Here is a 23,509-nt window from a genome sequence, read left to right as displayed (position 1 = left end):
AGAAGATGGATGGCTATGATGTACCTGAAAGCAGGATGGAAGTTGTTTTGAGAAGAGCTCCTCAAACTGCGGAGAGTAGATTTTAAGAAATTGCTAAGAAGCTCGGGAGGAGGAGGTGGTAACTTCAGGCAGAAAGCAGTGAGGTGTCAGTGTTTTCTGAAATGAGCATGCCTGGCCCCTTGTTGTACATTTGTCCAGGTCAGCTGGCCAATAACTCTTACAGTTTAGTGGGAGAACAAGTGTTAAAACCCTAAAAAAAAAAAAAAAAGAGAGAACATCAACATGTTAATGTTTTTCAAAGAGTTGTAGCTGTCCAAATATCACAGCACTTCCCACAAGAATACATCTCTGAGCAAGGATGCAATGGCAGAAATCAAATTTAGGCAGCTGTATTTTTCTTTGCTGACATACTCCACTTTCAGTATTAGTGAAACGGTACTCGCTTCCTGCTGCCGATTGCTGTGTTGTGCCCTTTTTAAATATCTTCTGGGGAAGACCACAGAGAGTGAAGCTATTAAAAAATCTGAGGTTCTCTGGGATCATTTGAAATGAATCATTATTAAGCAATTGTGCTTCACAACTTTTTAGAATGTATTTAATTGCTCCTTCTCAAATGCATTTTCTTAGGGAATGGGTCCCCTTTGGACAGCCCCTTTCTCTTTGGGCAATTTAGTCTTAAAAGTGCTGAAAATTGGAATAATGCACAATTAGGAATAATAGTTACACCACTCGCTCATTAGGGAAGCGATAGCAGACTGACAGTCTCATCTGAAACAAAGAGAGCAAAGAGACCAGCTTTTTTCTCCTCTGTTTGTCCTGACCCTGAGTAGATATATCTTGAAGAAAAGTCTGACACAAATTCCCATATATTTGTGTCTGTGTATGTCACAGAGCAAATTCTAATTGATGTTGCTGTGGGGATGTAGAAATGCAGAATGACAGAAAATCTTTTATTTCCACAGAATAAAATATTTGGCAATTTCTCCACCTCTTTAATGGATAAAAAACGTGATGGAAGGTGCATTAGCCATCAGGAACCCGATGGAAAAGAAGAGCAAATTGGAACAAATAGCTGTAATTGAAATAAGGAAAGAAAATACCTCAGGAGTTGATCGTACAAAGTTTGTAGAATTCAAATTCAGCTGAATAGGCCTGAAAAGGCAGAATTTTCATTACAGTAGATCCTATTGAATCTTGTGGTAATATGTTGCTTCTCTGCCTTTGTAAATTCATTTCTCCTTGCAATCTAATCCTTCTAAAGCTAATCTAAGCCTTCCTGAACTACTAAATAAGTAGATACAATAAGCAGTCCATTTATTTGTGTTACTCTACCTGATTTCAGAAGCACTTACACCAAATAGCTTTTACTTTGCTGGTCGCTCTAGCTCATCTGTTTTTACTGTTGAGTTTTCATGTAATAGTAGGCACCTTAAAATGCTTACTTTCTGAAATATGCCTTTTGTCTGTATTCTGATGGTATATTCATTTTCTTTCAATTTGTATGTAGTTGCTGATCTTTCTTGTGTTGCTTGCTGTCCTCTGCATAAAGCGCTTTTTGCCCACCTGAATATTCAAGTCCTTGCTAACAATTTATGATTCACTAAAAACCTCTTTCTGTTTCGTACATCAGTTTGCATTGCAGGTAGGGTGGAATCTGTTATGTATCTATGTGCTGTTTTCTCCTGAAAAGCATGCCCAGTATCTCGTACAGGTAAATTGTTTCATTCTCACAACTTCATCCACAAGGAGGTTCCAGGTCTTTAGGTGGTAGTGGTCATGGAACAGGGAGCATTTCACAGGGGTACATGACTTAAACATCCAAGTTCATTTTCCAGTATCTTTTGTTTTATACTTTTCTACCTTGTTCTGCATATATGCCAGTCATTTCTTCCAGGGCTTGTCAGAAGCTTTAGTGTGTTCTGTTCATATAGATCTATTAGACAGTTACCAAACGGTTATGTATGTGGTACAAAGAAAAGAATTATAAATATTAACAATGAAATCTTCCTCTGTGTCACAGATACAGCCATCTCAGTGTATAAGGAATGACCATTTTTATGCAGTGGACTATGAAACCTGCCATTCAGTGATTTCTTTTGTGTAATCTGAAATCTCATTATTTGGTTCACTATTATGTAATTTTTGGAGTTACCTAGCCACTGCTTCAAGTACATTTCTGCAAAGAGTAATGAGAGAGTAATGAGTCTGCAGAGAGTAACAAATGGGTTAGCATTTACAGAAAAACCTGCCTCCTACCCATAGGATTGAATCTCAAGATCACCTTTGGCTTAGCAGAGGTATATAGCCCATGTAATACACTGACTTGATGGCTTGGTAAGACTGACTTTAATTGACTAGAGGGTTTAGACCAATCAACTGATTTGACCAGATAGTAATACCCTTGGGCTTTTTCTTTTTTTTTTATCTGGGACATCCCTTGGCTTCATCAGAGTTGTAGTCCTGAGGCAGAATTTTGTTATGATATCCCTTCTCCTGCTGTGTTTGTGCTTCTCTTCCAGCAGTTTGATCCAAAGAAAGCTGTATGTGAACTCTGAAGTTCATTAGCTACTTGCATAGTTGTGTGTGCACACGTGTGCGCACGTGCTGTTTGCCCAAAAGGCACATAATCCTACAGTATATCACTGGGAACAGTAATATACATTATATTGTTACTGGGAACTTCCTGCCTTAGTTTGTTGTATGCTTCCTCTTGTCATTATTAAACTGATTTTTTTGGCCTGTTGCATGTGGGTTTGGTTGTGCTAGGTAGTGGTAGTGTTTCTTTCAGTGGTAGAAATGAAATATGCTTTTCTTTGTTAATTGCATTTTCACGTAAGAAATATATTCTGTGCTGAACTCCCAGACCCTCCAAGTTTTCCTCATTCTCACCTGTTCTTTTAATTTGAATGGGGAAGAAAGTGTCTCTGTGGAGTCCTGAGGATTTCCACACCACCTGCAAGTTAATTTTCCCCTGCTTTAGAAGAGGCCGGTATTGCTTATCAGGCATTGGGGTCACCGGCATCAGGCCGTGCTGGTGTGAGCTGAGGCATTCTGGTGTCTCCCGGAGGCAAAACCAGCCTTCTTCTGAGAGGCTCTTAGCCAGGGCAGGAGAGGATTTCCTAGAATTTTAATCATACCCTTTATGTTTTCAACCAAACTAATGTGCTTTAGAGCTGTGCTAATTGACCTGATGTTCTGGTTTTAGATTCGTGGTAGTAACCCTCGGAGCTAATTTACACAATGTGCTTTGAACTGAACTTGGTAATGCAAATATAATGTCCTATTAACAAACTATGAATGGTTCCTACTGGGATTTGTACAATGATTCTGAGCTCATTATTACTGTCATTCAATACTGTGGATGAGTAGAGGAAAAATAATTAAACAAAACAGTACTTTAAATCCCGAAAGGAATATAAAATCAACAAAGTTGAAAACCCAGAAGTCTTAACTTGTGTTTAATATATACACTCTGTGGAAAGGGAGGGGCAGCAGGGGTATGTGTTAAACACTCAGCGTAGCTGCCCAGCCTAATTGGATGGAAAAATTGATACCCAGTGAATCATTTATTTCCCCCAAATGATTCCATACTTCTCTGAATTTAAGACCGATAATGTTACATGGAAAATGGTGTAAGAAGTATTTTCTTCTAATCCTCCTTTAAATATAAGTCATCCTCTGAAAGTGTTGCTTGGGGATTTAGCTGTGTGATTCCTACTGATATCACGGGAAGTTTCACAGCTAAAATGCACAATCACAGCTTTGAAAAGGCTTCTTGCAGTCTAACCCTGTGGAAGCATTGCTGTGTGAGCATTTCTCATTTCCACAGGTTGGCCAGGTGTAAGCAGCAAAATCTGTGAGAGGCCTTGAAGTTGAGAACACTTGCACATTCCTCAGCTTTGCATAAAGGTACAGGCTGATACATGTCCACTTGCGTTAAACAATGGGCATTCTGGCCCAGCCTTTGAAAGTCAAGTGGGAAAAAGGAGAGGGAAAAAAAGAAAAAGACAGGCATTCAACTGTTCAACTGACATATCAGTCAGTCAGCCAAGCAAAGAGGCAGTGGCTCAGCTGAGAAAATAGTGTGCAGTATGGTGCCCTGTAGCACTTGTCTCTACTCAGACCTGAAGTAAGTGCCCTGCAAAGCAGGCTGTAATGTGCCCATCAGCTGCCAGACCAGCTCAGACCAGCGGAGTTTTCCCTTGGGCTCAGTTCTTCCAGCAATCACTTTTCAACCCGCTCTTCGTTGTGACTGTTTTCCTACTTGACTCCATCCACTTCTCTTTCTGGCACTACTACAGCCTGGGCAGACTGCCTCTCCTGAACCACCTAAGCAGGAAACCCAAGTCATCCTCTCCTGTGTTTAGGCTGTGGGACTGATGGAAAATTTCACTCCTGAGGTCTCAAAGCTGTAATAAGGTGTGGTCCAGCTGGTGGCCTGTCCATCTAGCCATCTTAGCCATGAAGGAGTGATAAGAAATGGGTGAATGTTGCCTGAAGGGCTGATTAGCTTCTGAGCGTGGCCAGCTCAGAAGCAGGAGTTACTGCTGCTTTCTCACCCTAGTGAGAAGAGAAGGTTGAGGGAAGAGGCATAAAATCCTAATTTTGCATATTTTGGAGCAGCTTCATAGTCCTGCTGTTGCTATGGGTCTGGGGATGTCCTGAAGATTAGGAACCTGACGTTACTGCAGTTTGACTTCTAGTTTATCCCTTCAAAACTTACTCAGAAATTAAAACTCCAGATGACATTTGAAAAATAAGCTGTGCCATGAAGATTAAGTCAACTAATTCATACCTAAAGAACATTTGGTATTAGAACTTATCAAACTAAGCTACTGTAGGAAGAGTCTACACCAGCCATTGGGAATTTATTTCAAAGTCAACAGAATAACCAGCAAAGTGTCCTCAAACTACTGGCTTGAGAGTCCTTATTAGACTGTTAGAAGTTTTCCTTCCTGGCAGTAACTTAAGTACTGGAAGTTTGTTATGTGGACCAAACCAGAAGTAAAATTCCCTGTGATAACAAAATGTTTTACAGCTTAGGGGAAAGAGGAATTTGAAAGGCAGAGGGAAAAAAAAAAAAAAGAATGGAAGAGAAAATGGGACACAAACCATGTAGATTCAGGAATTAGAGAGGAAGACAGCTGGGGGTAGTATGGCAGACAAAATGTACAGAAAAGAAAAGTGTAGGGAAAATTAAAGAGGAAAGGCCAGCTCCACCAGAATCAGTTATTTTCATTGGGAAAAAAAAAAAAAAGCTACGGTATTAAAGCATTGTGCTCCTTTGAAGAATGAATCCACTCATCCTACTTATAACGTAGCAATGTTGAGACTCCATGTGAAGGGCATGGTCTTTAATTCCCTTCCTTTATGGCCATTACTCAAACAGAGGTCTTACGGTTTAATTCAAGTAGAATATTTTTCTATCGATGCTGAAACTGTCCACTTCTATTGAGAAAGACATCCTGGACTTGTAATAGGGCTGCTTTTTTCATCATCTCTCTAAGCTAAGTATGAATTACGTCTCTGTTTTTGCCAAAAAGGTTATCAGGAAACTCAAATATTTCATAGTTTGTCTGGATAAAGGGAAGATGCAAATTTATCTATGGCTCCAGTGACAGAAGAGGGTATGAAGGAACAAAGATTTAAAATACACAGTAACATAGGTGGAAATTATGTGGTAATGTGTAATGTGATAGTTTGTTTTTTTCATTGGAATCTTTTGTTACAGTGCATTTGAAAGGGGTACGTGTAACCCATTTGTGAAATGTACCTTATCATCTTTTGGGAAATGTCTTCACAGAGGCCACCTTACTTTAAAGATGTTAAAGTGGTCTTTCTCAATAGCACTAGTGTATTGGAGTTTTGTGCTAGAAAGTAAGAAAGCTAATAATGATTTTATACTCTAAGCATTATTTTTAAGCCAGCTAATTAAATTAATAATTCTGTCTAGAACACAGTTCAGAAAATACCTGCCCTCTCAACAGTGTGCACGTGTATCTGTGACTGCCCTTTGTGGTGCTCGGGGTTAGCATGGGCACTTGGTGCACATCCATTCTTGTAGCTACATCTGTTTTGCTCAACTGCTGGAATTTCCCCAAATCTCTGTAAATCTCTGTTCCAGCTTTAAAGGTTAGTAGGTGAGAAGCTTTTAAGCGGTGACTGCATGTCCGTGGTCAAAAGCATTGTGTTTACTTGGTATGTCAAGTAGATCTAAATATTACTGATGAGCTTCATGAAGCTTGTGAGCAGGTAGTGTTGCGTGAGGAGGTCAAGACAAAGATTATTAGGAATTAAGAAAGACAGTATATTAAGTTCATCTGCTTTAGTTCTCCTGCCTGGAATGAGTGCAGAACAGGCTCTGCTGAGCAGCTCCACATTTTTTCTTCTATGTAAGCCCTGCAGTCGCAATGCAGCAAACGTGCCTGTTATAGCCAACGGTGGCCAAGTGGTTTACAGAGGGTTTCTGAAAACTGCATTGTATCAGACTATGTGGGACACTTTCATTTTCTACATCGCTATTCATTGTCAGCTATTTTTCAAAAAAGAAATTGATGCTTTTCCACAGGTGTTCTGCGGTTTGAAGACCTGTTCTAGCTCCTTGGAGAAAACAGCAGTGCAAAAATGCAAGTTAGTGCTATTTGCAGTTATCATTTGTAAGTGTTGGTACAGGAAGTCTCTGCTTTATTTGATGTCATTTCAAGGTTGTTAAAAATAGCTTGCAATGCTGAATATTCCTTTTTCTCATAGCTACTGCAATATGTATTACTTCTAACCTTCAGTATGTACCTTTAAGCTCTACTTTCCTTTCTTTCAAATCATCTGAAGGACTGATGTCTTAGCAGCCATTTGTTCTACTGAAGTGAAGATAAGTGTCATTTCCCATTCTCAGTGGTAACATTGGCCTTTTTTAACACACTTTTTTCTTGTCAACTTTTCAAAGCACTTATGTCTGTACTCATCTCTCCCTTTCATCTTTTAGTAGCCAGATTCTATGGCAGCGTTTGGAAACAAATGTGGGTTTGGTGTGGGTTTGTTTTTTTGGGGGGGGGGGGGGGGGGTCTGTGCCATTTTGTTGTGGGTTTGCTCCATAACAAAGTTTTAAACAACTTCTGCATTAAATAATTGTATTTGTTGCAGTATAATGCATGTTTTATCTTCTGGCGGAAGGCTCTCTGTGTGGGTACCTGGATTCTTAATGGATTGCATAGCCTGACTAGCTATATTTGTTGAGCTGGTGAAAAGCTAATCAGTAACATTAAGACTAGCAGGAGATTTTGCAGAGCCCTTTTATTTTGGAAGAGTTTCTGGAGGGTTTAGAATGGTTCAAAGAAATCTTGGACTGTGTTTCCTTTGTGACCTTAAATTAAAAGGCGAAGTGGGTTACTCATTTAATATAATTTTTGGTTGTAATTCAGGGACTAAAATATTAGGTGTAGTACTGAATATGTGAAAGTTCGGCAAAACAACCACTGTGAGAAGAACTTAAAACAGCTACTGTATGTTGTAGAAGCCTTGACATTACTGAACTGCTGTGACATACGTCTGATGGTCTACTCGATCATCCCTAGTAGCAATGAGATATCCTGTTGGGCCAAAAATTGAATCGAGATTTCACTTGTCTTATAGTTTGTTTCCTCAGCCAAAAAAAAAAAAAAGTTTGGATTGTTCCTTCTTTTCATGATATAGGTATTAGGTGTTCTCAGTTATTGGCAGGGAGCTTAGCCTCTGAATATAGCTTATGTTCTCTGTTGTTTGTCTTGGATAGCTATATAAATGGCTCATTCTGGGTCTTCTTGTTTTATATAACTGTGTTAAAATAAATCTTACTTTCAGGAAAAAACTTGTGGTAATTCAAGTAACAAGTTTGAACTCTTTTAGTGCCTTCATACATGTCGAGTCTGGCTGTCTTGTTAGCTTGTGTAATGGTTTCCAGATGATCTCCTGTGACTGCTGACAATCCACAGAGAACAAACTGGACACATGGCTTTCCTTGATGCTCAGGCTCTGCTTTGTGAGGAGAAATGAGAAAAAAGAGAGAGTTTTTTTTTTTTTTTTTCGGGGGGGGGGGAGGAGTCTGAACAGATGGTCAGCAGAGGAATGAAATGGGGTAAGAGAAAACACAAAGAAAATATAGGCAGATTGCTCTCCCTCCCCCTGCCCTCTGCTTCATTTTTCCCCCAGTGCTTAGTGAAGAACAGAAGGGAAATCAGAATGGAAAGTAAAGGGAAATTTTCCTTATGGCTTTTGGAAAGATACTTCCTATGCTAAGGTATGTAGATGAATGATCGTATAATTTTCTAGGTAAAAAGTGGCTTGGGTGACTGCAGAGAAGCTAGTAAACAGGTAGGATGGTCCTATCAGTGTGATGGGTTGGAAGAGTAAAACTCAAACCTCGCCTTTTCTATAGGAGAATTGAAGAGCCTCAGTCACCTGAGCACGTTTGCAGTGGGGATCTCCAGCATACTTCCCAAAGTGGTGCCCTGCAGTCATGCTATAGCTGAAAAATGTGCGTGGTTCCACTTCTCAACTAATTTTAAGTAATGTAAAATCTATCCATAACGAAGAAGGCCTTTCTGGGAAACGTTGGCTTCTTTGTGTCAGAAACGCAAAGCAGAGAGATGCCTGGATGCAGGGCTCAGTTCAGGCTTCCCAGAAGCGAGGACGTTGCCATCCAGTGCCACGTGCACGGAAAGGCAGGAGCGTTTTTCTCCAAGTTTGCAGCCAGTTTAACGCTCCCTTTGGTGCACACCAAATGCAACATTCATAGCTTTTAAGTTGTGTGTGGAAAAGTCTCCACACCTGTGGTTAGGGGCTCTGTTCCCGGCCTGTGATTACCGAGAGGTGGTACGTGCAGGAGGGGACTAAGTTGGGAGGCCTGGAGGCTGGACGGGTGGGTGGTCTTGCATTATCGCTGTGTGACCCTGGGCCTTAATCTCCTTCCCTGCACTTTTTATAGCCTCTTAAAGTATCAAGGTAATTGTCATGTAACTTCAGTGCTCTGGTCACTGCCTATTCAGTATTTCACCTACAGTCCCTTTAATTTAAAGGCTTTGCTTGCTTTGATAGTGAATAATAAAACAATTCTTTAAATTTCAGGTGTTTTTTTTTTTTTTTGCAACAGTAGATTATTTACTGAAAGTATTTAGAAGGTAATTTGCCTTTCCCCTGCTGCTCTCTCCCACATGTAGCACAGGAGGAACCTCTCTGTCTGACTCACTAGATTTTACAGAAATCTGAAAGAAGCTTAGCATCCATATGAAGCTATGGTAATTCCCTTCAATTGAGGCAATTTAACCATCGCAGAACTGGAAGGGTCACCTGTCTCTTTGGATGAAAAGTACCACATACAAGGCAGAAGGTTTAGGAGGTAAATTCTAGGAATGTCTGGTTTTCAAATGTGCCTTTTTATGAGGCACAGCTTTCCCCCTCCTCTTTTCAGCTCTGCAAACCTTTGATGCCTCACCCAGAAAGATAGAAATACAAGTTGTTACAGGCAGAGTTGCTATCATCTCCTGTCATTTTTAAGATCTAGTTTTTTTTTATTATTATTTTTTATTTATTTCTTTGTCAAACTTCAGTTCATGCTGAGTTTTTCTGTGCCTTACATCTGACCTGACATACAACCTGAGGGCAGGATGTGGCCTCCCTGCTCAAGTCAGTAATTTCTACTTACTGTATATGTTTAGCTGTAATTTTTCACATCAAAGTCAAGATATCAACTTAACTCATTGCAGGCTCAGATTCATTAAGTTGCGTCAAGGCTACAGATTAAACTAGCTATAAATAAGATGAGAGCCTTGTATGCAGAGAGACAAGCAGATGGAGATCCTTCTCTGAAAAACCAAAGAGTGCGTTCATTGCCTGCTTCTGCTATGTGTGAATGAAACACTGCCATCTCTACAAATGAGCTGGTACTTGGCCTTTCTGGGATCTCCCAAAGAGAGAAGGCTGGGTTGTGTTGGGTACTGCAGTGTCCACCCACTCCAGACATGTCTAGAGGTTAGACTGTACTGTTCAGGATGTACCTACGTGTTTTAGAAAACATTAACAGTAGACCTACTGTATCATCAACCCCACGAGAAACATCCTAAGAAATTGTTCGCTTTGTTCTTCTCTTCTTTTCCTGTTTCAGTGCAGCACAAGTGGGAAAAAGCTGTGCTGTCCTGTGTTCTGCCAATTTTGCATTTCATTATTACTTTTCATGTATTTTTATTGCTTCTCAACCTTTGTAAAAATATGAGGGTATGAAATGGAAGCTGGTAGTATATTGTAAGGTTTTTAAGGTCAGCAATCAAAGTATTGTAAAACAGTGATGCTCAAGCTGGATCCTCTAACTGGTTGTTCCTATATATTGGAAGAGTTGCCCTACTATATCAGAGGAGTTGACTGTCTAGTGCTGCAAAGACACTGAAGATGATGATGGAAATTTTCATACGGCGAGATGCAACATACTGCATCCATCGTTGTTGTGAAAGCAGTGGAGTGGCATTTGAGAATAGATTGCTAAAAGCCCTCTTTCCTCTTGTGGGATGGGATTATGATAAATCAACGTTACCTTCAACTCCATCAATACTAGGTTATGTCTTTACTTGTGGGGCTTTAGCATCATAGATGCTGAGCCCTGTTTTTTGTCTTTACAACTCACCTTCTTATTTGTGGAACAGCCAAATTTTGGCCGCCTCATCTCCAGTGGCAGTAATTTCCCTAGGCTAATTTTGTGCTGTTCTGTAATGATGTTTAAAGGATTAGCAGATTTCTTAAAACAAAACGCAATCGCTTGAAGAGACAGGTAGTAACTACATATCTCAATATTTATTTTGTTACTGAAAAATAATCGGTGAACCAGAATGAATTTGGTTTATTGAGTTAACTCAGAATAACAGCTCTTTTGGAGTATTTTCACGTCTTTATTGAACCACCTATTTTCCTCTCTTTAATTCTGGCCTTTTTTGTTCTTTTTGAGTTCCATGGGAATAACGCACTGGAGAGATGCAGTTGTTCTTTATTCAAAGCTTGTTCTTTGGGTTTTTCCCATGTCTGCAAGTTGCAAAATTCCTTACTGTTCTGTAATCTGAAATCTTGTTACCGTGGCTTGATAAATCATCTTGACATGCAGTTGAGCAGCTGACATATCTTCTCTGAAGTTTGACTGGCTTTTCAAGTTAACCTTTAAATATATCGAAGCTTTTCCACAGTTTTTCAGACCAAAACTTCACACATTAATACGGCACATATTCCACTACAGAAAAGATCAGATGGTTTCAACTGATCATGTTCTGCTTTTGCATTCCTCTTAGCATTAGTAATCGTTTATACACTTCAAAGATAGAATAATGACAGGACATCTGTCAACCTTGTTTGCAACTAATTCTGCCCTCAGTGTTTACCGCAGCTGGATCAATGCATATCCTTGCAGTTAATTTTATTTTTTATATCATTCTAAAGAGCCAAATCTCATCCCGCTTCCTTAAATTGGGCAAAAATCGCATTGAAGTCAGTGGGAGCTTCACTTTGCCTGACTAGTGAAGTACTTGAGAAGGAAAGTAATGCTTGGGGAAGGGAGAGGCTAATTGAATTGGCTTCGGGCTTGTCGTGCAGGCAGGCAATGTGTGGCAGTTCTTTTTCTGCTGGGTCTAGATCTGCTGGCAGCTGTTGTAGCTCTTCCAACCTTTAATGTGTCAAAATGTGTCACTGCTCACTCACAAAAAAAAAAAAAAAGGAAAAAAAAAGTCCAATGGTCTGTTGGAGTATTAAAGACCTGTAGGGTAGCATTTAAAATGGCTATGATATTGAGTATGATATTGAGGCACTTCAGTTTTAAGAACCTTCTTTTCTGAGGTGCCAAGCACCCGCATCTGGAATTTCCACTGGGTTCAAGGTGTATCAAGTCAGATACTCATTTTTTGAAAATTTTGGAAAATGTTGATGATGGAATGCAAAGCAGATGTCATGGTCTCTGAAAGCTCACTTAGTGAGAGCAAAGATTGGGGATAAAAATAATGATATAGTTTCACATGCAGGCTCAAATACTACTTGTAATTAAGAGAAGTAACATTACCCTCGGGGTGCTCCTTTCAGATGAGAAACACACATGATATTTTGAAAGAAGGCTATGTAAGTTAATTATTGTAAGATGTTTATGCAGCTTTAAAAATGGTAGATTTGCACTCTGTGATAACTAAAAGGCTACCACAGGAGCTCACTGCTGCCCCTCAGCTCCATCGCACCAGGACTGATCCTACGACTGGGCTTTGCTGCTGTAGGCAGGAAGGATATAACATAAGAGAGACAAATGCTGAATCACTTTTCTTCAATTAAGGCTTCACAAGAAAAGTATATTTTTAGCCTTAGCAAATACCCTGGTGCCCGATCTTCCATGGGTATTTATATGTTTTTATTCTAATAACTCCCCTTAAGGCCAATATGAGCTAAGCATGTAAATCCCTGGAGAACCAATGAAAAAAAGCAATCTCATTCACTTAAATATAAAAATAAACCATTTGGCATGTTTATGCAGAAAAGAGTCTCATAAATTATTACTACTTTTTTTTTTGTCTGTCATCTAGTACTTTCCTAGCTAGATTTAAGGCACGCATGGCTTCCAGTTTGCACTTTGTGTGCTTTGAAGTGATGGTGAATAGATTCATTAAGCTAGAACAAAAAACCTGCTAATTTGTTGCTTGTCTTCTATTTCAAATGGATGATCTAAAAGGCTGAAAGTATTTGTGTATTTGTTGCGGTGCTGCTTGCAATTTGTTACAGCGGAAGTAACCCCCACCGAATTTTTAAGCAGTATTTTCCTTCAAGCAAAATCTCCAGGTCACAGCTCTTTCAATTACATGCACAAGAAGGCAAGGTGACAAAGCTAGTCTGGATAGCTTTCTCTTTTAGCAGCAAAGTTTGCATTTCTTTTAATGTAGTTAAAACATTTGACGGGAGGGAGTGTGGTTTAGTGATGTGAGGTGATTTCCAAATGAGTGTTAGCTTTTTACTGACCTACTTTCGACTGGCAGTGTATTCTTGTCCATTACTTTTTGTCATTGAATAATGCTGATATATTAAGCTGCGTGCTTCAAGGGCATTGTAAAATTGCATGTAGGGGCAGGACTGAACTGTGAAAGTGCGAATTACTCCATCAGATCATACCCAATTAAAAAGTGACAAGCACAGCAGGAGAAATTGAAAGCAAGGTTTATCTTTCATGTAACATAAGAAGTCACTATATCAGTTAGAAACAAAGTGAGTGTGAAACAGATTCTCCACCTCTTCTCATCCCTCTCCAAAAATTATTAATATCTGCTGACTTTATTATCAGAACGAATAAGCCCCTGAATTGTAACAGCTCATGTTCAAGGATATTACGACAACGGCAAGAGAATGGGAAGTACAGCAGCCACATACCTTGAAGCTATCTGTTATCAAAGTGTGTGCTGAACCTCAGGTCAACACATTGCAAATTGACAGATAGGGAGTTTTGAAAAGCTGGTTGTAGTTTATATAAAACTGTAGTGTGTCATTAAAAGAAGACTTGCAGGCTCTCTGCACTTCCACAGGAAACACGGGAATAAAAGAATGGTAATGAAAGCAAGAACTTTTACTGAGCCCTGTACTTGTTAGAAAACTCTGCTACAAGATAAGGAAACTTGTTTAGTTTCCAGTGCCATTGCAAAAATCCTCATATAACCTTTTGCTTAACGTTTGCCAGCACTCTTCTAATGGTGAGATAGATCTGTGAACGTAGAAATGAATGCAGTTGTCTATACACAGTATAATCTTCCATAATCCTGCTGGCTCAAGGTGTTGTGTTGCAAAACCTGTTCTGACAGTGATTCTGGATTAATGATACCAGGGATGACATTGTGATGCTTTAATAGAGAATTAGGGTGTGTGTCTCTGTGCGTGTGTGTGTGTGTGTATGTATACATATATAAATACATATAATCTGATTACCTCTCTTTTTAAAAAAGCAAACAAACAAAAAAATGAATTAGCTTCATGAAATGTGTCCCATGTTTGCTATTGAGGTGCAGACTCCTTCAGCGATGTGTGACTTCTGTCTGACCAGGTGAACACCTTCTGCAGATAGTCAATGTCACATTGACCCTGATGTTTGCTGCAAATGGTATTGCCTGAGTAGGTTTGTGCAACTTTAGAACAACGAACCTGTTTAACACCAAGTTTTCAGACTAGACGTTAGTGTGTGAAATTCTATGTTTTGAGGGGAAAAAATGGAAAAAAATGAGAGGGAAAGTGATAAATACATGCAGCACTTGATTTATGTTAGCTCAACGTGGAATTGTAACAACGTTGTATTGTAGAGGAGATGGGAGGAAATGGATGGGTAAATTCAGAGGGTAGATGATCCACGCAGCAAACCCATAGAAACAGCCATACTCTGTAGAATCTGTCTTCCCATAAACTGAACATAGCATTGATGTGCAGTGAGTTAAGGGTTTCAAAATGACTAACAAATTAACAGTCCTACTAGACTTCGAGCAGCCGTCAGGTAAAGATGGTGATAATAATAATGTGATGATCCACTAAGAGCCTCCATTTTCCTGGAGGGGATTTGCCTTTTCCCCCATTCATACCCAGGACGGAGTACCAAGGATCTTACATAGCTTTGTTATTTTGTGGTACATTGAGTAAGTAGTTCATTGGAGTTTGTTCTCAGTGAAGAGGTTGTAGGGACTCGTGTGGAGATGATATCTAGGTCCTAAGTTGTTTGGCTGGTTGGTTTTTAGGTCATAAAAAGCTTGTGTGGTCAAAAAAAGCTTCCCATACCACACTGTTTCAGTTCTGTCAGAAGAAATTTGATAAAGGTTTCAGAGGATTTTGCAGGGCTCTTGTTCAGGGATTGATGAATTAGGCTTGTCTACTTCTCCTGAAGGTAAAGACAAAGATCTAGCTGTGTTGTGTGGTTTTTTTCGTTTGTTTTGACAAGATACATTCTGTGATATGTGCCTTCATTAGTCTCACCATTTTTCTGGTGCAACTGGGTGGTTAATTTAGTGATGTATTAATCAGTAGATATATTAATTTAGTACACATACAATAGACTTTCAAGAATAAAGGGGGAAGACATATACTGTAATTTAATTGTGGAAAGATTATTGGAATTCCCATTTTCAACTGATGTGTATAAAAATATGTGGGTAAGAGATGAGATGGTTTAAACAATACAAAACTGTTCAGTTATACCATTAGCTAATTGTTGAATTTTATCTTGCAGTGACCAGTGTAAAAGAAAATGCTGAAAAGTATATGGAGATGCTGGAAGATAAACTACATAGGTAAGGATGATATCATGGAAACCTCTGAAATACTAAAAATGTTTCTTAATGCATCATTGACATACATAAAAGTGTTAGGGAATGTTTTTGAACTTGCGTTAGAATAATACCAGAATTGTTCAAGGTTGGAAATCCCCCAAATGTTCTTGTTATGACCTCTGTTCCTTGCCATGTTCAGCAGCTTTACCAGCAACCTGCCAAAGGATGCAGGTAAAAGAAATAAACATTGTTTTGGGCATTCTCCAGTACACAGGACTGCTCTTGAGCAGAGCTGGTACAGCCAGAGACAAGGGAGTGTGCATGCAATTGATGCACATCACTCCAACTCTGCCTGCAGGTACTGTGATCTGTGGTGTGAACCACTGAACATCCAGAAGTTGTGGAGTAGTGGGGATGCTGCAGCTGCAAAAGGCACTATGCAGAATTGAGCTCTGAGCAGAGCCAAAGAGTCCCTTGCTGTAATTCTGGGCGTCCTTAAAAAGTAATGACCCTTTATATAACAGTTTTGAAAGAATGCTATTTTGAGGAATTAGAAAGCAAACAGAAACCAAGACAACAATGGAGATATTTTGGGAACTGAATCCTAATGTAGAATACACTTATATTTATGGTTTTGTTGTTTTTTTAAAGCAACGCTAGCATTTATATTTCCTCCTCTTGCTGTGTGAAGGGGGTTCTAGACTAGTCCTCAAGGTTTAGGCTGCTCCTTGAAGGGTTGTTAGTAAACGTTGCACTACTGTTGTGATAGAAAAGTGGACTTTGTCTCCCACAAGTATTTATATTAGAAAAAGCTTTCATAGGCTGTATTTGAAGCTTATGCCGTAATAAAAATGCAACCCCCCCAAATTAATGCCACTCCTATTTCTGTTTTTGAGCAGGTGTAATTACTAATCTGCCTTCATTTTGTTGTTGCATTGGTAGAAATGCTTCCAGATTTTAAAATTTGCTCACTCACACAGTTGAATATAAAGGTACTTATTTTGCATAACTTTCATGCTTAAAAGTAAGTCTGAGCTGAGTGAAAAATGATGGAAGTGGACTTCAAAGATCAAGCCGTGTCTGTCTTGCCTACCCCCCATAACTTTGATACTTCATAACTGATTTCAGAACTCTGATTTCAACTTAGCTAGAGAAGTCTCAAATACTTAAGTTTAACACAAGTCTTAAGAGCCTCCTGTGGGTTGTTTAAAAAAAAAAAAAAGGCAAAAAAAAACCCCACCCTGTTCTTTATTAAAATTTAAAACATAAGGTATAGCAACATATATTGATGCTTCTAGCCTGTGAGGACTCAAATGATATATCAGGCTACTAGAATGACATAAATCCCTCTAACTATTAAATACTTGGAGAAGCTGTACAGACCTTTTTCAATCTGCTTTCACAGAATTCATCAGATAGCTTTGCGGTAGTGGTTTGTTTTTAGTTGTTAACATCTGTTTATATAACATTTGGGTTGTCTGGAAACTGGAATTTGCTTTACAGCATCCATACTTTAACTTGTAATACAATTTTAGGTGTCTTGATAAGTGTTGTTTATGAGCTTTCAGCATCATTTTTACCCTATTCCTAGTATTTGTGGGAGAAAATCCAATGCTGAACTGTTGGTATTCATCCTGCTTCTGTGAAGAGTATTCTTTCAGGGCAAGGATTAAAAGTTAAAACCCTTTCTTGACACTGCTTTGTATTTTGGAGGCTAGTGCATTTCTTTATGGACAGTAGTTCACCATTTCAAACCTTACTTAGCAGATCTAAGTTTTCAAGTGTTGTAAATTTTTTCTTTTTTTTTTTTTTTTTTTTTTGCTTTTGTATACAAGGATTGCCTTCCTTAGTACCATACAAGCCTGAGCCAGTTTCAGTCTAGGTTTTCTATCACAAGGCTACAGGCTTCAAAGTTGTGCTGTTGAGAGATGAGTGTCCTCCCCAGCCTTTGCTGGGGACACAAATACATGAACTCCAAGTGCTGTGTGTGTGTCACTGCAGCTGTAAATGCGGTTTTAATATTCACTTCAGAGCTTGCCATCAGCTTCTCTGTCCCTAACTGGCCACCTGGATGCTGCAACCCTCCAGACTGTTGTGGTAGTGCCAAACTTCTGAAATTTCCCTTCCTAATAATGATAATAATAATAATCCAACAGTGTTGGCCAAGCCCCCAGACAGGGAAGATTCAGTCCTGAACCAGTTTTTCAACATGTAAAAATGGTATTATTCCAAAAAGTAGTTATTCTTAGCCCTTAATTACATGAGATTTTCTTTATATATTGGTGGGAAGAGAAAATGTATGATGTTTTTACCAGAAAGTAGGATACTACATCTTAAAAATAGCATTATATTTATGCAAATTAAGTGGTTATAGTTACTTTTTTTAAAGGTTATTTGGTCTCTAAATAATTAATTCCACCTGCTTTATAGTGTGAGTAAGCAAAAGAAGTAAACAAGAGCCCAGGAGGCTTTTTTCCCCCTACTTAGCGAAGTTACTTGAGAAACTGTTTCTCTTTTTTGGTCTTCATGTAGGTGCTCATATTACTCCTTAAAAATCATAAGCTGAAGACCTATTCTCCAAGGAAAGTTTAAAGAATATGGTTTAAGATTACATTCTTAAGATTGCATTTCACCTCTTCTTCAGAGGTGAAATTTGCATCTGGCTCATGGATGCACTTTTTTGATGCCTTTGAGACCAGTAGAGGATCAAGCATGTGCAACAAGAATTCAAATAAACTTTTTAAGTTTTTCTGCAGATGAAACATCACTTCAAATAGAAGCAACCTAGATTCAAATTAAAGTATAGCTTCAAAATAAGGTAGAGCTCTTAGAAATGTGTTTTTTGACTGATATTATAATAAAAGAGAATTAATGAAGAAAATTCAGACCAAAACAGCTTTAATGAGTTAAAATAATATGTTTAAAAAAATATCAATTTTATTTATTTATTTTCTCTCTTTTGTTTATTTTCTTAAGGAAAGTGTAGTTTGGAATAAATTCTCATTTTGGTTTCATTTTCATTTTGTGTTTTCTTTTTTTGGGGATGTGGAGTACCTAGCTTGTCCACTGGAGTACCTTTCTCTCTCTCTCTCTCTCTGTGAAAAAAAAAACAAGGAACAAGTATAGCACTTTTGACTGCAGTCCAAAAAATGGGTTCGTTCTCAGATAGTTTAATACAATGTTGATGACTGATTAAGAACAATACTCCTTAATTGTCTTGCATTTACAGAAGGAAGAACTTTTTGTCAATGTATTGATAAAAAAGCAAATATATTTAGTATCTAATAATTTCACATAAAAGAAGCTAACTGCCAATTAACTACACTGATTTTTTAATATTGTTTTTCCATTTAAAATACAGCTTGCATTCTGAACAATGGACTGACGATTGTTCAGGACAGTATCCTTCAAGAAAAAATAAATAAGTAGCAGGTTTAATAATCCTGCAGGCTGTCTCTTTTCCAATCACCAAGATACTTCAAACCTCTCATAGCTTTTTTTACAGTCACTACCTCTTCTTTAAAATAATGGTATTAATCAAATACCATTGCCATTGCTTCCATTTACTAATGGCACTGCAAGTTGCTTTACTTTTGCTGTTAAACAAGATAATGTACAGAAGTGGTCAGAGGACAATGAGACTGTGTTCAGTGAAGACATTTCTATGGGTATATCAAATGTAAGAAGTCTTACGTGGACAACTTCAGCTCACCACTTGTGCTGAATGTCCTCCTCGATCAATACTTAGGCACTTAATGAAAGTGGCCACATTTTGCAAAATGTGTGGGGTACTAATAAACACCTTTGAGATCAGTGGAAACTGAGAGTAAGTACCAACTCACATTTGTTTAGGTGCTTAGATGTTGGAATCTAAGTCTCGATTTGGCGTTTGCAGTTACTCACCTGGTTTTGAAGTTATCTGCCTTTTAAATGGGTAAGAAACCTCTGATCTGTATTTCTGTCTGAAAAGTCATCATCTGAGCTAGCTTACATATCACAATGAAAGTCATGCGATGTGACTGGTTGTACGTCTGTCATATTTTACATGCACCCTATGTCTCATTAAATCTCTGTCCTAGCTTCAGTCTATTTCACTTCTGTCGCAGAGGGGGCTGTGGGAATGCATGTGCATATCAAGATCAATCTCTGTGTGATCTATATTTGATAGCTGGAGAAACCCCCAAAAATGTGTGGAAGAATGTAGAATTAAAAAAATATATATATCTTTCAGACCATTGCCCTTGCAGAAGCTAGTAAATGTTCCATGGCAAATACAGTTACCTTGCAAAGTGCTGTGCAAAAAACAGGAATTCAGTTATATCACCGAAATATGCAGCAAAAGGATTTCTTTCTTTCTTACCTTTGGAGACACTGCTGATGTTTTAGCAGTAGTAGAGGAAAATACCTGTTTTATTTTAAAATATGTATACATATATATATAGGAGGCTTTTATACCAAAGAAAACTAAGTATCGTTAGTATTGCAAATCAGCTTCATGAGATACAGGATGAGATAACAATGCTTTATTTTTCATGTGTCCATCTGCTAGATATTTGTAGAAACATATTTGGAATACATTGCCCTTGTGAAATTTATTAGAAACTGATAATCTGTGAAATTTGCTCTCTGGAGCAGATGGAATAAATGTGGCAGAATTGTTGCAAGAGAGTAGCAGCTGAATATTTCTTTTGTATATGTCGTGGATCATTTGACATTTGCCTTAAGAACTTCTTTTAACGTACCAAATATTTCCTGGGTGGCATTGCATGTTAATGTAAAAGTTATGCCTGAACCATAGCCTAAACAATTAATGATAGATACGCTACGTGATGAAGGGGCATCTCACAAGTGAAAAATGCGTTTTTGGGGGGAGGAGGCAGAGTGAAAATTAAACATAGGAGAAACAAAAGACCTTGGGACTAGCATTTATCCCTTTGCTGACACTCAGAATCCAAGAGCCAGACCTGCCATGGAAAATTGAACCCTGAGGCAGCAGAAACCCCAGGAGGAGCTGGTTTCATCGCTAATTAAATAATTAGGCTTTTCAAGATTTCTCAAGACAGTCATGATTTTCTGCAGTCAGGTGAGGTCCCTGTGTCCAAGTGCACACACTCAGAGCCCTGTCTGAAGTCTGGCACCGTGCTTTTGAAGAGTAGGCTGTGGTACCCAAGCCTACAAGCGCAAGCTTGCAAATATTGAGCATTTTGGTGACAAAGCCCCTCTCTGGCAGTCTCCAGCCTCTTATCTTCTGCAGGGGTGAGATTTCATCTTGGGCTGCTAGCGTCCTGCATGTCATCGTGCACAAAGCCTGGCAGCTGCTAGAGGAGAGTTGCTGTGCAAAGGCTGCTAGTAAGGCTTTCCAAAAGCTTCTCCCCCTCCTGTACACAGCAGCACGAGCGTGTTGGGGAGTGCCAGATGGCCTGCGGTAATTTTGTGTAACCCGTGACCCACCTCAGTTGCACTGAGGGCTGTTTCAGCTGGCAGCAGCATTGTAGCAGTGCACGGATATGACTGAAATGCCATCTTTGCCTACCTCCCCCTGAAGATTAGGCGTTTTGTATGTTGCTTCCAAGAGGACACGCAGCCCCAGCGCGTGCAGTATCATCATCTGATCTTATTTTGCTTACCAACAGTTCTGCTGCAGTAGTGTTAAACACAGGCTAGACAAAATGCTGGATACTTCTAGTGACTCATTCAGTCCCTTTCTTCTTCCCAGCTGGTCTAAGTCATACACAGCTGTGAGAACATTAGCTTCGAAATGGGGAGCAAGAGACGCTTTATATGCAGTGATGCATTCCTTTGTATCTCGTGGCCCACATGGTGATGGCTTCTAAATCCCTTATCATAACTGCCTCAGGCTGGAAACAATTTTTTTGTACCAGCCGATGTAACGATGACATTTCTTGAGCTGAGGGAATTTAATGTGATTGTACTCTTCCGCAGGCCTCAAAGATTATCCTATGACTTCCATTGATCACAAAACCATGGCTTTTTAGTTGCTGTTTCTAATTCCCAGATAGGAATCATGAAATTATTTTGGGGGAATAATATTTTTCAGGAATAACTGGTGACAATTACACAAAGGTGTTTTATTGAGCTATTTTCTGTGTTATTCTGCAAGAATGTGGAAATGAAGCTAGTAAGAGATGCCTGCTAGTGAAATGTAATATTGCAATGACGGTGCTTTGCCATTATTGATTTTTAAATGATACAGCACCTTGTAACTTTGTGAATGTATGTAAAACCTTTTTTCTTCAATTGATTGTCTTTTGCTATTTGTCCTGGTTTGTTTTCTAATCAGCAGTGTTTGTTTTCATTTTAATGACTTTTTTCAACTCCTGGGTGCTCAGGACATGAGGTGTAGTGGAGTCGTACCCTGCTGTAAGGTGCGCTCCTTTGCACACCTTGCAGCTCCTTGTTCACCGAAGTGTGAAGGGGATTGTGTGTGTTTAGCAAGACTTGCATTCCTGTAAAGGAAATTTGTGGTTTTCTCATGCAGGCAATGTTTTTAATGCGTTTGAATGTCAACTACATTGAGCTGCATCCTTCAGACAAGGCCTCCAATGTCCTGAGGGTCCCAAACCATAACCGAATAACTCAGCATTAATTGCTAAGACATCACATTCCAGTTTACTTGAAAATGAATGGCCTTACAACAGTCATTTTTGTCGCCTATTATTCATCTCATTAGTTTACATACCATGTGTCTTGGGTCTCCTCTATAACACGCTAAGTCTCCAAAATGATTTTGGGAGCGGAGCTGGGTATGAATGCTCTCAATAGCACACTGAGGGGATAGGCTGATGGTCTGAGAGCTCAGAGAACATCAAAACGGCCAAGCGTCCTTGTGGATGGATGGTTATCTGTCATCTGGTTACAACTTCTCTACTGGTCTTGTCTGTGTGGGATATACATATATATAATATAATATGTTATTTATATTGTATTTATAATATGTATATATATTTATAGAACATAGAATGTATGAGGTTAGTTTCCCAAAATGTTGTTTGCCCATAACTTTAAGGAGTTGCTTATCCTTATCTACCTGAAAAAGTGCTTGTGCATGTCAGTGCAATCACTTGTGTTGCCTCCCTTTGTAACAAAGGACTGTAGGACTAGGCCCTGTGTGGCTATCTTAAGTGTAGAAAATTGGGAACGTGGTTAGATGTTGGTGCCACTGGAAGTGAACACAGTAAATAAGTTATCAGATTGGCAAAATTGGAAGGAAATTGCACACTTCTGTGACATCTGAAGGGATTCTGCCTCAAATCTGTTTTGCTGTTCTTTAGAATAAAACCATCTTGTTTTAACATATTGTGGTGTTTTGTCATACTGAGAGGTTCACAAAAAGCTCTCAGCCACCACCACCAGCAAAACACTTGTCTGGGTTCAGAAACATTTAAAGAACATTGCAGTGTCACCAAACACACGTTGGGACAATTGAACACTTTTCTTTGGAGAATCAATTCTCCTTGTTCTGAACAATACAATACTCTTTGTTTCAGTCACCTTATTTTTCAGTTTACATGAGAGCCGCTGTCATGAAAACAGGGTTATTGTTTCTTAAAGGCTTATGTTTTCCTGATATTCTTTTCCAGCCTGAAAACAGCAACTTATGTCATTGTGCTTACTTGCTGTGGAAAGGTCATAATATCATGAATTGAAGGATTATCACTTCAGCTGTGTAACTGGTAACAAGAACTTAGGAACTCATGAACAAAAATAGCATTTTGAATAGATTTCTGTAGGGGAGGAAGAAATTAGCAAAGATAGTGTACATACGCAGAGTTGCTCCCACTCAATATTTCAAATACTCGATAAATCAAGCTGCTTTATTACCCCACTGGTCTTTTGTATTGGTAGTATTCTGGTGAGGGGAAGTTTGCTCACCCAAAATATTCATGAATAAAATGAGCTGTGAATATTGAAAAGCAAACAGCTAAGTGTGTTAGCTAATAAATGACAGGTAATTTTTGCTTGCTGTACTAGCCCAGCCTTATTTAGGAGATATGTCCTCTTTTTTTGAGTAGCTGTGAAAATTTAGTTTACACAATGGTGAATCCAATTAACCAAAAATAAAAACTTATATATCCTATCTAACTCATTTTTATCCCCTCCTCTACTTTAAACATTTGTGGGCTTTTTTGTTTGCTGTTCTTGAAGTTAGTATTCTTGGAGAGAGGGCTTTCCAATTCTTCCCCTGGTCTCTATTTATATTTTTCTCTCCCCTT

General features: G+C 38.8%; 1 protein-coding gene across 6 annotated transcripts in view; it reads left to right on the top strand.

Moving 5' to 3' along the window:
* Positions 1 to 23,509, top strand: part of DISC1 (DISC1 scaffold protein) — a 202,323-nt gene that overhangs the window by 140,352 nt on the left and 38,462 nt on the right. For 3 of the 6 annotated variants that reach the window (XM_080584390.1, XM_080584389.1, XM_080584391.1), the window contains exon 10: positions 15,236 to 15,296. In XM_080584390.1, coding sequence (XP_080440516.1) covers positions 15,236 to 15,296 — 61 coding nt within the window. Of the gene's footprint in view, positions 1 to 6,568; positions 6,657 to 8,410; positions 15,204 to 15,235; positions 15,297 to 23,509 lie in introns of those variants that run through there. The other 3 variants (XM_080584388.1, XM_080584387.1, XM_080584392.1) reach the window with 2 other exon arrangements.

Source organism: Anser brachyrhynchus, assembly GCF_964034855.1.
Source record: "Anser brachyrhynchus genome assembly, chromosome: 3".
In the NCBI taxonomy this organism is placed as follows: domain Eukaryota; kingdom Metazoa; phylum Chordata; class Aves; order Anseriformes; family Anatidae; genus Anser; species Anser brachyrhynchus.
This window is presented reverse-complemented; position numbering and strand designations above follow the sequence as displayed.